The 15,021-nt window shown below is 37.8% G+C and overlaps 2 protein-coding genes across 2 annotated transcripts in view; both read left to right on the top strand.

Moving 5' to 3' along the window:
• RASSF4 (Ras association domain family member 4) overlaps positions 1 to 639 on the top strand; it is a 44,635-nt gene extending 43,996 nt beyond the window's left edge. The window contains exon 11 of the mRNA XM_019710292.3: positions 504 to 639. Within this exon, the coding sequence (XP_019565851.3) occupies positions 504 to 513 (10 nt within the window). The 3' untranslated portion in view covers positions 514 to 639. The remainder of the gene's footprint in view (positions 1 to 503) is intronic.
• Positions 591 to 9,229, top strand: ZNF22 (zinc finger protein 22). The gene has a single exon (XM_074337301.2). The coding sequence runs from the start codon at positions 591 to 593 to the stop codon at positions 1,266 to 1,268; it is 678 nt and encodes a 225-aa protein (XP_074193402.1). The 3' UTR covers positions 1,269 to 9,229.
• The last annotated feature ends 5,792 nt before the right edge of the window (positions 9,230 to 15,021 follow it).

Below are 15,021 nucleotides of genomic sequence, written 5' to 3'. Positions count from 1 at the left end.
ATCTCTTCATTGACGTTTTTCTTATCCAGTATTTATTGAATTGATTCACAGAAACTCACTTCATAGAAACTCACTTCTTGTAGAGTAATTCCTACTTTCAAAACAGTTTATGCTACAAAGTTAGAGCTGTTATCTATAGCTGTGAAAGTAGAATGGCGAAACAAATAAGGATAAACAAAAATATTTAATAAAGTAGTATGATTTGTCACTTCTTTCTGATTTGGACTCCTTAATTAGATAGTCACCAGTAAGTTAGTAGAAGTTAACATAGAAGTAAATAGTAAAACAATGATATTTATTTGATGATATTTATTAAGTTTAAACTCTGGAATTATTAGAATTATTTTGCAAATATTTTTTCTTCATAATTGCCTGTTTTCATATGTATTCAGTACATTTTTAATTAAAACATGGATGCAATTTTGATGGGTCTTAAGAGGCACGAAGTTGAGTAATTAACAAATCATCTGTAATTTGTTTCTATTTTTTTCTTCTGCGCCCAGAAAATTCTGAGCTGTATAGCTCTAAGAAGAGAAACATTAATTCAGAAGAAGACAGTAGACTCTCAAGAATATATTTGACTCTTCACCATGCGGTTAGGCAAACCTAAGGGAGGTATTTCTCGGCGCTCAAGCCAAGGAAAAAGCTCTGAGAACCAGCGCAAAACAGGCCGGCAGCGGCAGAAATGGGGCATGACCATTCGGTTTGATTCAAGCTTGAGTAGACTGAGAAGAAGCTTGGATAAGAAGCCATATAAATGTACTGAATGTGAAAAGAGTTTCAGTCAGAGCTCTACTCTTTTTCAACACCAGAAGATCCATACTGGAAAGAAATCCCATAAATGTGTTGATTGTGGGAAAAGTTTCTTTCAGAGTTCTAATCTCATTCAGCATCGACGGATCCATACGGGGGAAAAGCCCTATAAGTGTGATGAGTGTGGAGAAAGGTTTAAACAGAGCTCAAATCTCATTCAGCACCAGAGAATTCATACCGGAGAAAAGCCCTATCAGTGTGATGAATGTGGCCGATGTTTCAGCCAGAGTTCCCACCTTATTCAGCATCAGAGAACCCACACAGGGGAGAAGCCCTACCAGTGCAGTGAATGTGGCAAATGCTTCAGCCAGAGCTCTCATCTTCGGCAGCACATGAAGGTGCACAAAGAAGAGAAGCCTCGCAAAACCCGAGGCAAAAATATGAGGGCCAAAACTCACGTAGTATCATCTTGGAAAGCTGGTATAGGAAGAAAGTCAGTGGCTGGTCTCCGCTAAGTAAAGGGCACTGCTTCAGCTCTCTTTAAAAAATAGTAATAATAATAAAAGCTGTCTCTTTTAGAACTGGAGATAACTTTATAATAGAGCACTTAAATATTTTATCCTTTCCTAGCATGGAGATGTCGGGAGTTTAATGCTATTGGACTGAAAGAAATTACGTGAGTCCAGCTGTCCTCATTTGTTTTTTATGTAACCTAGAGTATAAAGAACTAAAAATATGTTTTGAGAGCATATAAGATCCTTGACCTCATTTGAAATTGTTTCCTGCGTCATTTTGACAAAAACAATCATGTTTAATGACACGTGTGTAAAAGTGCAGGAATTCTGATGACTACTTGGTTTTAGGACTTTCTGTTGAAGGAGTAATTAAAAGGAAAAAGAAATTAATTCCATTGGTTTTGGAGTTCTGCAACAGATGAGAAGATTTTATGTTTGTAAAGTTGTAGCGTATTAATCATTGGTTTGTAAGTATAACTCAAGATTCAACATACTAAAATGTATTCATGTTCACAGATTTTTTAGTCAACAGGGCACATCACTTTATATTAGCTTTCTTTTATTTCTTCTGCTTATGGACAGTTAATTAAAGGAGTAGAATTTCCCTGTTTTTCACCAAATTCTTAGTAAGAGATACTTTAGAAGTCAAAGTGAAAACTGAATTAGATCACAAGTCTCATCCTACTAGTACTGTTCTTTGTGATGGTTACACTGTGTCACTTGTTTTCCAGAAGTTGGGATGGATTTATGTTGATCCGTTCTGGGCCTTTGACTTCTTTTAGCATTCTCATGTGCTCTGATAAACTGAGCTAGCATTTTAGATCTACATGAATAAATAATTAAACCATGTTTTACCAAAACAATCTCAACTTGCTAATTAAAAGTCTATAATTTACATACCTCCCTGCCTTCCCCTTCGAGAACTGGTAACCCTGATTATCTTAAATGTTTTTCCAATAGCAAAAGTCATTTAATTTAAATGTCAGTGCATTGTAGCTCAGTGTGTAGATTTTGAAATCTAAATTAACCTTTTGTGAGTTATATGAATTATTTACAAAGTCTAGCAAACATATTACTTAGCTTCCTTCGGAACAGTGCTAAGTGTCAGACATCCTGATCAGCCTTCAGCTCAGGTTTTAATTTCTATTGAATGCTAACATTCTTCGATTTTTTTTTTTGTGGGTCTTTTATAATGCCAGTTTTTATTGTATTAATGACAGTTACTCATAAAAAAAAATTTTTTTAATGGAATATTCTGTTTATTTTTCTCCTGGGAAATTGTTTTAATGATTTAGACCATCTGAAATCACAGCTTTTGGAAGAAGCACTTGTTTTGCCTGTTTTTGATTTCCTCAAACTTGAACTTTGCCTCCCACCTGGCCTTGCACTGAGTGCAGGGTCATAGAAGATGGCCTTGTTGACAACAATTTCATCCAGCAGGATGTCCACAGAGAGTTTTGTGAGTATGAGGTGATTGCAGTTACCTTTTACAACACACTTGATCTTTGACCGCTTAGCAAGTGTCCTGTTCATTGCAGCCAAGTTACTTTGTAGCAGGTGTGTGGCTATGGGGCCATTTTGAGCATCTACCATCAGTGTTATTTATAGCAGTTTTGTGTCTGGAGTAACTTCTGACTGGGACCAACACCACTGTGGGGACAGAGCCCCAGAGAGCAGTTTCCAGGCTCTCGGCCTCACGTGGAAAGGTGCTGGCTCGGGTAGTAGATGGCTGTCAGCTGTGGCTAATTGACCGTCAGCTGTTACCAGTTAGCCCCTGATATAACTTGCGGCTGCGTTGGTTGATCAGTCAGTCGGTTGGCAGGCAGAGAAGCAGACAGCAGGTTGCAGGTCGTGTGGCTCCAGCCGCCAGTGAGACTATAGTGGTGTGACTCCCCTACCTATGGCTCCATAGGTGTTCCTTTTTGGCCTAGCCATATCCTGCGTTCTTATGTGGGGAGCGGGACTAGAGACCCCGCTGGCCACCTTGCACAACAAATAGCGCAGCGAGCAGGGTCTCCCGCACAACAACCACTTTCTTAAATTTGATGAGTTTTCCAACTTTACAGCAACCACAGGGCCCTGCAACAGAAAGACCTCTAAAAATTGTTAGATTTCATAGTTTAAATTTTTATCCTAAGTAGACTTCTATATTTGCCATAAAAAAGAAAGCCAATACTGTTCAGATTTTCATGTATTCCCAGTTTGGCTATGGTTTGCATTTCTTCTTAGAACCCTAAAACTGGGAGCAAATAGGTCATAACATTTATGGTAGCCTTCTGTAATAACTAACATGGCACTGCAGCCTTCTGCTCCTTTTATGAGCATCTTAGGAGGAAGAGAAATCACAGCTGCTTTAAATTAATGAACTAATGACGATGTTCCACTACTAGAAACTGCGTAACAGTAGAATGTGAGTCTGGTAGGCACTGCCTCTTTGAAAATATGCTGCCCCTCAATACCCTGCTGAATTTCCACCATAATAGGTTTACCAACTGAGTTATGGCCCAGTCCTTATACAAGCTCTGGATGTTTTATTGGTGAGAGCGGGGAGTACAGGAGGGAAGCTCCAAAATAATTTATTTTAAATACTGATAAAATTTCTTCCACCCTACACCAATGAATAAGATGTGTTGTTAAACATCCTTGGCTTCTGGTGGCTCATTAGTCCAGTGGGATAGAGCACAGTGCTCTTAACAACAAGGATGCTGGTTTGATCCCCACATGGGCCACTGTGAGCTGCGCCCTCCTCAACTAGACTGAAACAACTACTTGACTTGGAGCAAACACACTTAAAAGTTTAAAAAAAAAAATGCTTGGCTTCTACATTCTTTTATTTATTTACTCAATCATTTAATAAGAGTAGTCAAAATAAAACTGATCAAGGTAGCCTTAGCTTAAAGGAACTTAGGATAAGTAAGTCATCAAGTAGAGAAGTTGGAAAACTAGAAACAAGTAAAGCAAACAGGATGCTGTAAGAGCACTGAGGAGGGACCTCTGACCCAGAGTGCCAATTTCAGAGTGCATCAAAATCACCTGGAGGGCTTATCAAATTATGGGCCTCCTCCCATAATTGCTTATTCAATAGGTTTGGGCTGTAGCTGGATATTTACATTTCTAATAAGCTCCCAGGTAATGGCGACATGCTGGTCCAGGATGCACTTTGAGAACCACTGCTATGATGTGCTCACGTAAAATGGTGTCTTAAGTCAGTTAGATACGTAATACTAATCTTTGATAAGGGTAGGCAGGATTTAATGATGAAGACTTTGGGCCCAGGGTTTTACCTACTTAGGTTTACATCATGGTTACCTAGTAATTGGGCAACTTGAATTTTTGTTCTTGATTAAATTGGAGAAGATTCCTGTGGTTGAGTTGTGGAGGGTATTAAATGAAGTAATGCAGGTAGAGAGCTTAGCATAAAGCCTGGGACATTGCTGAGAATTTACTGATTAACTTAGGTCTCCAAAGGCAGAGTAGCTATTGAATCAAATCTGAAATTGTCAGTGACAAAAGTATAACTCCCATAAATTTAAACATGAGTTTTTGTTTGTTTTTTGGCTGACGGGACTCTTGGAGAGAAAGGATACTTCCTTTTTTTTTTTTTTTTTTTTTTTTTTAGAAAGGATACTTCTAAAGGGAAGAACCATCTAATAAATTTCTAAGGGAAATTTTAGAACCTGTATGAATTTTATGACAGGTAGTAGGAGTACCTCTTCAAAATAGAAGTAACATAACTACAAACTATTCCCCATGTTAGGGAGGCAAGTAATTTCATTTTGTTGAAGTAAATATCTGTCGAGCACTGGCCATGTATAAAAGACTGGTAGGAAAGTGAATTACATTTTTTAAAAAGGTAATTACAGTGTGATTGCCTTTCAAAATGGAAGAATTTACATCTGGTACAGGAAAGAAGGAAGGGTCCTTGAAAGGGATGGCATTTATACTAGGGAATAGAAACCCAAAGGGCTGTAGAGGCCAGCAGCCTATGAGATGAGTGAGTGAGAAGTGAGGAGTACTGAAAACCGCAGTGCACCTGCCCATTGAAAGGACAACCCTGACTGTCAAACCAACCACTGCCATGCAGAGATTCAGACCCAGATAATGCCAGTTCTTGTGATTTTTCAAGAGAAATGAGAAATCTAGATTTTAAAAGACAACCCTCCTACTAACTTGCCACACCTGAACTAGATTTTTAGGGATGTAAAGGCTCTGTGTGTTATCTGCATGGGAGTGGGAGGAAGAAAGGAGGAGAAAGGCAGAGGTACATGATGGAGTGGAAGCTGCAAAGCACAGAAGAATCTCAGCACAGCAGCAAGTAGATGCCTTATTGACATTCCAGTTTCATCCAAGAGTTGCGGAAGGTGAGGCTGGAATGGGCCTCAGGAGAGCCTTAAATAGCAACCTTAACACTTTGTATGCAGGCATTTTCCCGCCAAATTGCGTCGTAACGCGGGGCTTTTTTAACATTTTCTCGCCAAAATTAGACTTTCCGTAAAATATTCATATCTTTCGATCTATTTGATATTTTTCTATGAAACTTTCAGTGTTTTAGTTTAAAAAGAGGTCTCTATTTACTTTGCAAAATTTTTGCCAGTTCCAACTAGAGGTGATATGACGAGTTTACTCATTTCCCACAATTAAGAAACAGCAACCTTTGATAAGATGAAAGTTTTTAGAGCATAGGTTAAAAGACAATGAGTCAGTGAAAAATAACCATGTTGCTAGAAGAAAAACTACCCCAGAACAGACCCAGTTGGCTAATTGGACCTCCTGCCCCAGGCTTCAAGTCTTACCTCCTTCCATTCCCTGCCCCACACTGAAAGACTGCAACTCCGCACTGCTCTGGAACTTTGCTTATTCTGCTTTGACCAATATCTATTCTGAGAGTTAGGCCTCCAAGACGTTGACCTTGAAATTGATAAATGTTGCGGCTGAAAGATGAGAAAATATAACTTAACTATAAAACACAGTTCTTAGTTGGCATTCCTTGTGGTAAAACCAAATACAAGTAGAATCATTACAAATTTTGTTTAAAGGAATAGCATCTAATGAAGTGACGTGTTGGGATTGTCTTCCAGAGGAAACAGTATGTTGGGTAAGCAAAGACCCAAGTGCTCCCCCACATTTCCCAGCACCCTTATAGTCAGGTGAGAAAACAGTTCTGGCCATTTGTAAGCAAAAGTAACACTTAAAAACCATTGGGTGATTCTCCATGCTCCCACTTCCCATAATGGAAGGATCATTCCAGATAGTTCCTGAGCCCCTTGCCAACCTGCACAAAATCGATATTAAAAATATATATGTGTGTGTTATAAAGCTTGTAAAGTCCTTAATGCTCCAGATCTGGTTTGAAGGGGGTAAACACAAAGTATTGGGTCATTGAAAAGTTGGAAATGACATTAAGTTTTCTAAAACTGTACACTCTATCTGTATTTTAGAATTCAAAGAACATAAAAGAATAAGGTCATTAAAAAGTAATCATCCAGTTTAGAGGACAGTGAGGTGAATGGCCTTCCAGGTCCCTTCACACCATGAGACTCTGATTCCTTAAAGTTTGATGTCATTTTATACATTTGTTCTTTCATTAATTACTTAATTCATTCAACAAATATGTGTGTACCATGTGCAGGCTAAAGACTGAATTATGCCATGAGCAAGGACCTCTGAGAGAATAGGAAAGATTGAATGTGCTACTCTGCCTCCTAATTTGTCAAGAGACCTCTAAAGCACATATTTTTAAAAATTTGGAATAAGGGACAGGCATGCTGATTTAAACGAAGCTTTTGAGATCAATGTCTTTCTCAGATTCGAGAAAGCCTCTGGTAATATACTTATGTTCAAGGCAATCTGTGGGTTCCCTAGGATATATATATAATAAGAAGCCTCTCCATTCCGTGGGGTTAAAAGGCTCAATGTCAATTCAAGCAGGTGAGTCAAAAGGGCAATATGATGATTTGGGGCAAACAGTCATGGACAGAAGTTAGGGTTCAGTTAGGAAACCAAAATTACTCTATTCCAAAATATGAAGAGTTTTAATATAGCTGATTAGACTTACTATCTCTGTATTACCCTGTTTGTTTGTGTGGATTTTTTTTTCCACTTGAGTCCACCAGTTTGTGTTTTACCTGTATTTAGTTTATTAAAATAATTGGTCTGGTTTTATTTCTGGCTGGACCGTGACTGAAATAATAATAATGAACAGCAAACTTAAAGTATGAAGATCTACAGCTTCTTACCTATCAGATTGGTATCATCCAAAAGTGTAAACCCTATTCAGTTGGCGAGGCTGTGGAGAACCAGTCATGCTCACACGTTGCTGATGGGAATACAAAATGTTGGAACCCCTAATTTGGCAATCTCTAGTAGATTTATGTATGCATTTCCTCTTCGACCTAGAAATTATGCTAGGAATTGGTCCCAAAGACACAATACCAAAAATATAAAGTAATGTACACACATGGCAGCACATTTTTACAGAAAAAACTTGTTTTTCACTGGAAGACTTCTGCCTGCAATGTAAACATATCATGTATATGTTCAATGGTGGGTTTATTTTTCATGATGTCCTCACGACTTTTCAAACTGTAGTTGGACCACACTTGTTTTCAGAGGTCAGCTTCCCTCGCTGTATACAGGACCCAGAAACGTGTTTAATAAGTGTTCTTGAGGAGGTTAAGTGTCACCACTGATGTGGATCAGCGATTCAATTCCTAGGCTCAGTTGGAAACACTGCAACGCAATGATGGCACTGTGTGGACAAAGGAAATAGGAAAGTATTAGTCAAATTTTCAATGTTCTGGGACACAGCTTCTTATACTTCTTTACATTACTTAGAACTGTCACTAGATGGCAGCAAAGGAGATATAATGTAAACCCACAGGTCATTTTCCTACATTTAACCTATATTTTTAAAAATCCCATCCTCAAAATGTTGAAAATTTAAGACCACTCTTTATAGTCAAATGGGATTCAGTAAAATGTCTTTGAAGACACAAGCATAATTTTTTTAATTGGGCACATTTTAGTCAAATTGCATGAATGTCATTTCCACGGCACCTTAGATATTAAAAAACATAAGCATGGGGGATAAATACATCCTTTTCTTATCCTGTAGAAAAAGAAAAATCTAGAGTGTTCGCTAAACAAATCATAGGTATTTTCTCTGTTCCCCTCACCTTTGCTCTCTGTAGCCAACTCCTTGAAAGATTTGTCTATATTTCCCCCTTTCCTTACCGGCTATGCTCCTCTCCGTCCATTTCCATCAAGCCTTCATCCACCACTCCTCAGAAACACTCTTTCCAAGCATTCTCCATGAACATTGCGCAGAAGAGTGGCACAGGCCATTGAGAGGAAGGCTCGAAGGTAAGGCTAGAACCCTATGGAAGCAGAAAGCAGTAGTAGAGACTAATGCCAGAGCTTTAGTTGGGAGAACCGTTGGCGTTCCATAGTTTGAACTTTTTATCATGTGCATGTATTATATTTAAAATACAAATGTAAAGCCAGTTACACTTTTTAGCAAAACAGAGACTGGGAACAGTCTGGGAAACGAGATGGGGTCCCAGAGCAATGTTGAATACAGGTGCTCTCTCACCTTAGCTTGGTGGTGAGAAGTACTAAGCAGCATTGCATTTCATAAACTTGCTTTCTCATCTGGTATTCCCTAATTCTTTCCTGGTGTGTTTCTCCCACTTCCAAAAGGCTGATCCACATCTGAGAGCCTATGTATGGGAACATGTTTGTGTTCAGCAGTTGGGTGCATCTGGGTTGTCTGGGGGAAAAGGGGAGATTATTGCATGTAAGAGGCAGTGTGATACAGAGAAAGCTCACTCAATTGGAATGATTAGTTCTGAGTTCTGGATCCCGTTCTGCTGGGAATAGCCATGTGCCTTTAGGCAAACCAGTTCTCCTTTCTGGCCCTAAGTCTTCTGATCTATCAAATAAAGTCAAATTTGGCAGTTAAATCTGTTGTTTCAGTTGTTATTGTATGGTGGCAAACTGCTAAGGACTTTTCGCTAATGTCAGCTTTGACTAACTAGAGCAAAATACAGAGAGGTAAAGATGTTTAAAGAGTTGAACCAGTAGTCCTTAGAATGGATGGGAGCCAAGGCAGCCAAGGGATCCCAGGGTCATGGGCAAATCTTTAAGGGGCTGCCATTGGAAGTTCACAGCTCTAGCTACTAAATGCCAAGTAGCTGTGATGACAGCTGTGAAGATTTCATGAGTTTACTGTGTATATTTTGCAAGGGGAAGTAGTAATACCATTTCCAACAACTGAGGAAGAAAGAGAAGAAGGAGGATGAGGGAGGGAGGGAGGAGAAAAGAGGAGATGAGATGAGGTAAGACAAGACACAGGAAAAGAATAAAGAAATAGGACTTACATCTTAGACAATTTCCAATTTTCCAAATTAGTGATCTAATAATATTTTAAGTAATGGTAACATTACACTGAACATATAACTTTCTGATGTGACTACTTTGAAAGAAACTATCTGTATATATCTTTGTATTATATTTGTATCCATTCTTACAAAAATACTGTTAAATTTTTTTATTTTTTTCAATTACAATTGACATTCAATATTTACATTAGTTTCAGGTGTACAGCATAGTGATTAGACATTTATAAAATTTACGAAGTGATCCCATAAGTCTATTACCCTCCTGCCATCATACATAGTTACTCAAAATTATTGACTATATTCCCTATGCTGTACCTGGAAAATAATAGGGAGGTTTCTCGAAAAATTAAATATAGAACTACCGTATGATGGAGCAATTCCACTTCTGGGTATTTATCTGAAGAAATCCAAAACACTAATTTGAAAAGATATTAAATTTTCATGTTTATTGAATAAGGTCTTCTAAAGACTTCTAGTAAGCAAATAAATTATATCTGCTCAGAAGTAATAAAATTAAATGTATTTAAATTCACACTTAATTGAGAAAAGTTACTCACAGACAATTTTCTCTTAAAACATCTTAAGCTAACTCTACTGGTTTTTAAACATTCCTTGTGGGAGAATTTTTAAAACACAGTTTTCTAACTTTGCCTTTCAGATTGCCTATTTCCACTGTGAATACATTATTTTGTTCTTTTCTCTTTATTCAGAAAAAAAAGTACATGTATATATAGATACAGATTTTTTTTTTACTAACAAATAATTAGGAGAAAATATTCCTTTATATTAATATTCTGGTTCTTATTGAAATAAACATAAATTTGTTGTAATCCTATTACACTCAACCTTTTTTGCTGAACTGCTGTTTATCATCTAGTAACTCTTTTAAATATTTTGTGAACAGATTGTGGGCTTTCACTGGTTTAATTTGTTCTAATTAAACATAATTATTATTCTGTTTTTCGATCCTCCGTAGTGGAAACCATTTCCCCCGACATCTTGAAAGCATCCTCACTTTCTGTTACCAGTAACTCAGGACCAGACCAACGGTGACTTTTCCTGAGCCATGGGATCAGTTGTCCTCCAAGGGGTCCTGGTTTCTTTTCCTGGGAAATAATATTGGAGATACAAATCTGGTTACTATAGTGCACCTGGAAGTCACAAAACTGGCGAAGGCATGCCTTTTAAGGTTCTGTGCTCGCACTGGTTTGTCTTTTTCAGTTTAAAAAGTTATGTAGCCACGTCCTACTCAACAAGTACTTTTATCCACCTCTACAACTTCTACTTTGTAGACACTGAGCTGCTGCTCGCAGATGCAACCATAAATGTGCAGTCTGTGCCCCTCTTTGTATCTTTTAATCATCAAACACTGACGGGCACTGTACCAGGACTGCCAGTATGGGGTTGACTGGGCCTGCCTAGGCGCTCTCTGCATAACAGAAAAGTCAACCATGAAACAAAGGATTGCATAAGATGGGGGTATGTACAAAATAGAGACCTGCACTGGCTACAGCAGGGCACTAGGGATGAAGAGGACCACCTCAGGCTGGGTGGTACAGGGAAGGATTTGTCAGCACAGTACAAGGGTGCAGGGGAGGAGAAGCCACCCCAAGGTGGAAACAACGTGTAAAGGTACAGAGGGGTAAAGGAGCATGGAATATTCAGGGGGATGTGCATAGCCCAGTGTGGCTCTTGCTTAGAATGTCTGCTGGGGCGTGAAGATGAGGAGGAGGAAGTAGGGAGGGAACAGATCAAGTGTGGAATTATGTCCTAAAGACACTCTACAGCATCAGAGTGGTTTAAGTAGGGGCAAGGTAGACCCAGATTTGCATTTTTTATGGGTTTTTCTGGCAGCCTGGTAGAAGAATGTCTCAAGCATGTAGTCAACTGCATGTTTCACAGATTCTTTTCAATTTCCTTTTCTTGACCACTTTCTTATGCTGAGGTCATGTTATTCCAAATGATGATATTAATACCAATTGAAAAGTCATAAATTTTTTTATTTTTTTTTTGTGATTGAAGGGAAATTGACTGGCTTATGTCTGTTTTCTGAAGCTGGCCTTTTAAACCTCCAAAGCCCCATAACCCAAGCAAAGCTTATATAATGGATTGAAGGACTCTCTTGCCTTCTATTAATATTTATTACCTTGATAAGTAATTACTTAATACCTCACCTGATTCCAGAAAAGATGGTAGATTTAAAAAATACACAACAACAACAATATTAATAGAATGGCCATACTACATAGCAGTGTCTAGTAGTTTCTTTTTACCTCCCACTGAAATCTTCACGAAACACACATGAGAATAAAACCCCACAATCTCACTAAGGCTGCAGAATGATAGACAACTTTTTGGCAAATAAGGCTGGATTATGGAAAATTCAGCCCAAGCTTCATTTAGCCTCATGCTAACGCTTTGATTGATGAAACAAAGACCACTTAAGAAAAACACTTAAGTCTTATAATAGTTTCCTAGGGCAGCTGTAACCAAGTACCACAAACTAGGTCACTTTCAACAACAGAAATTTTTTCTTTCATATTTCTAGAGGCTAAATGTATGAAATCAAAGTGTAAGCAGGGTCTCTCTGTCTCTGTCTCTCTGTCTCTGTCTCTGTCTCTCTCGCTCTCTCGCTCTCTCGCTCTCTCGCTCTCTCGCTCTCGCTCTCTCATTCTAGGAGAGAATCTGTTCCATGCCTTTCTCTTAGTTTCTGATGTTGCTAGAAATCCTTGGTGTTTCTTGGCTTGTAGACACAGCATTCCAAACTCTGCCTTTATGTTCACATGGAATTTTCCCTGTGTGTTTTTATGTCTGTGTCTCTCCTCTTTTTATAAGGACACCAATCATAATGGATTGAGGGTCCACTTTACTTCAGTATGACTTCATCTTAACTAATTATACCCACAATTACCCCATTTCCAAATTAAGTTACATTCTGAGGTTCTGAAATGGACATGAATTTTGGGAGGATGCTGTTGAACTGAGTACAAGTTCTGTCTCTTGTACTGCTCCTATGACTGAAGATCAGTGAGAAAACCAGGTACCACAAATTTAGTGGCTGAAAACAATCCTGTTCTGTTAGTCAGAAGTCTGGGTGGGCTCAGCTGGGTTTTCTGCTTAGGGTCTCACAAGACCAAAATCAATGTGTCATTCAGGCTGGGCTAGTATGTGGAGGGTCTGGGAAATAAACTGCTTCTAAGTCATTCAAGTTTTTGGCAAATTCTGCAGAGTAATGGAACAGAAATATTTTCCTGGAATTAAAAAAGGTAAGTAAACTTGAGTTGAGATACCACCAAAAGTAGATCCCGAGCAAGAATGCATATACAGGTGATTTACATGGAGGAAATCCCAGAGAATATAAGGGAGGCCCCTGGAAAACCTGCTATGGACTGAATGTTTGTGATCCCCAAAATTTATTTACTGAAGCCTAATTCCCACCCAGTATGGTGGTATTTGGAGGTAGGGTGATTAGGGAGTAGGGTAGAGCACTCACAAAAGGGATTAGTGCCCTTATGAAGGAGACTCAGAGAGCTCTCCAGTCACTTCTACCACATGAGGATCCAACCAGAAGGTGGCTACCTACGAACCAGGAAATGGGCCCTCACCAGACACTGAATCTGCTGGCACCTTGATCTTGAAATTCCCAGCACCCAGAAATGTGAGAATTAAATGTTTGTCATTTAAGCCACTCAGTCTGTGTTAGTTTGTTATAGCAATCCAAACAGACTTAAGACAAAACTGCTAGAAGGAGAAAAGGCTGAGGACAACTGGAACTTGATCCAATGAGGACACTGAAAGGGGCATGTAGAGTCTCTTTCCCAGCTGTCTGTCTGAGGGCCACCAGGAGAGGCTTTTATCCATCGATCCTGATAGGGCTGCTGTCTGGGGCATTAAATCTATCACCACTTCCAGATTGTGATGGTGCCTATGTGCTAGACAGTGGGCTGTAGTCTATGATGTCAGGTATACCCCAAAATAGAGGGCAAAAGACATACAGGACATTTCTGAGGCGGGATGTTCTAAGTGTGAGGTTATTAATGATGGATTCAATTTAATTTTTTGGTTATTCCAGTTCAATTCTACTGTGGTCCAAGAACAGACTTGCTATAATTTCTATTGTTTTAAATTTGTTAAAAGTGTGTTTTATGACTCAGAATATGGTCTGTCTTGGTGAATGTTCCATGTGAGGTTGAGAAGACTATGTATTCAGCTGTTATTGGATAAAGTACTCTATAAATATTGATTATATCCAGTTGATTGATGGCGCTGTTGAGTTCAACTATGTGTGTTCTTACTGATTTTCTGCCTGCTGAATTTGTCCATTTCTGATTGAGGCATGTTGAGGTCTCCAACCATGATAGTGGGTTCATCTGTTTCTCCTTGCAGTTCAATTCGTTTCTGCCTCATATAGCTTGATGCTCTGTTGCTAGGCACATATACATTAAAGATTGTTCTTGGAGAATTATGGATTGTCCTTTATCCCTGAAAATTTTCCTTCCTTTGAAGTCTGATCTGTCTGAAATTAATATAGCTACTCCTGTTTTCTTTTGATTAGTGTTAGCATGGCATATTTTTTCTTCATCCATTTAATTTTAATCTATACATATCTTATATTTAAAGTGGATTACTTGCAGACAACATACATCTTGTTTTTTTATCTCTATCTCTTTTTTAATTGGTACATGTAGACTATTGACATTCAAAGTGATTATTAAGATAGTTGGATTATTATCTATCATATTTATTTGTTACTGTTTTCTATTTGTTGCCCTTGTTCTTTGTTCCTATTTTTAATTTTCCACTCTTTTCTGCCTTTTGTGGTTTTAATTGAGCATACGATTCTATTTCCTCTCCTTTCTTAGCATATTATTTGTACTTTAAAAATTTTTTTTAGTAGTTGTCTGAAGTTAGTGCTATACATCTACAGCTAATCAAAGTCCACTTTCAAATAACATATACAACTTCATGGGTAGTGTGAGTACCTTATAATAACAAAATAATCCTAATTCGTTCCTCCTGTCCTTTGTATCATTGTTGTCATTCATTACACTTATACATAATTTTATATATATATATATATTTATTTATTTATTTATAATATATATATATATATATTATATTTATAATATATATAATTTATAATATATATATAATTTATAATATATATATTATATTTATATATATATATGTATATTATATATATTATATATAATGTATATAATATATATTATATATATTATAATGTATAATATATACCTAAACATACATAAGGATACATAACTGAATACATTACTGGTGTCATTATTTTTAACAAACTGTTATCTGTCAGATTAATTAATGACACAAAAAATAAG

This window comes from Rhinolophus sinicus, chromosome 15 (assembly GCF_057876585.1).
Source record: "Rhinolophus sinicus isolate RSI-liver-muscle chromosome 15, RSI-T2T, whole genome shotgun sequence".
Lineage (NCBI taxonomy): Eukaryota > Metazoa > Chordata > Mammalia > Chiroptera > Rhinolophidae > Rhinolophus > Rhinolophus sinicus.
The sequence above is the reverse complement of the archived record's forward strand: the minus strand, read 5'-3'. Positions and strand labels throughout refer to the sequence as shown.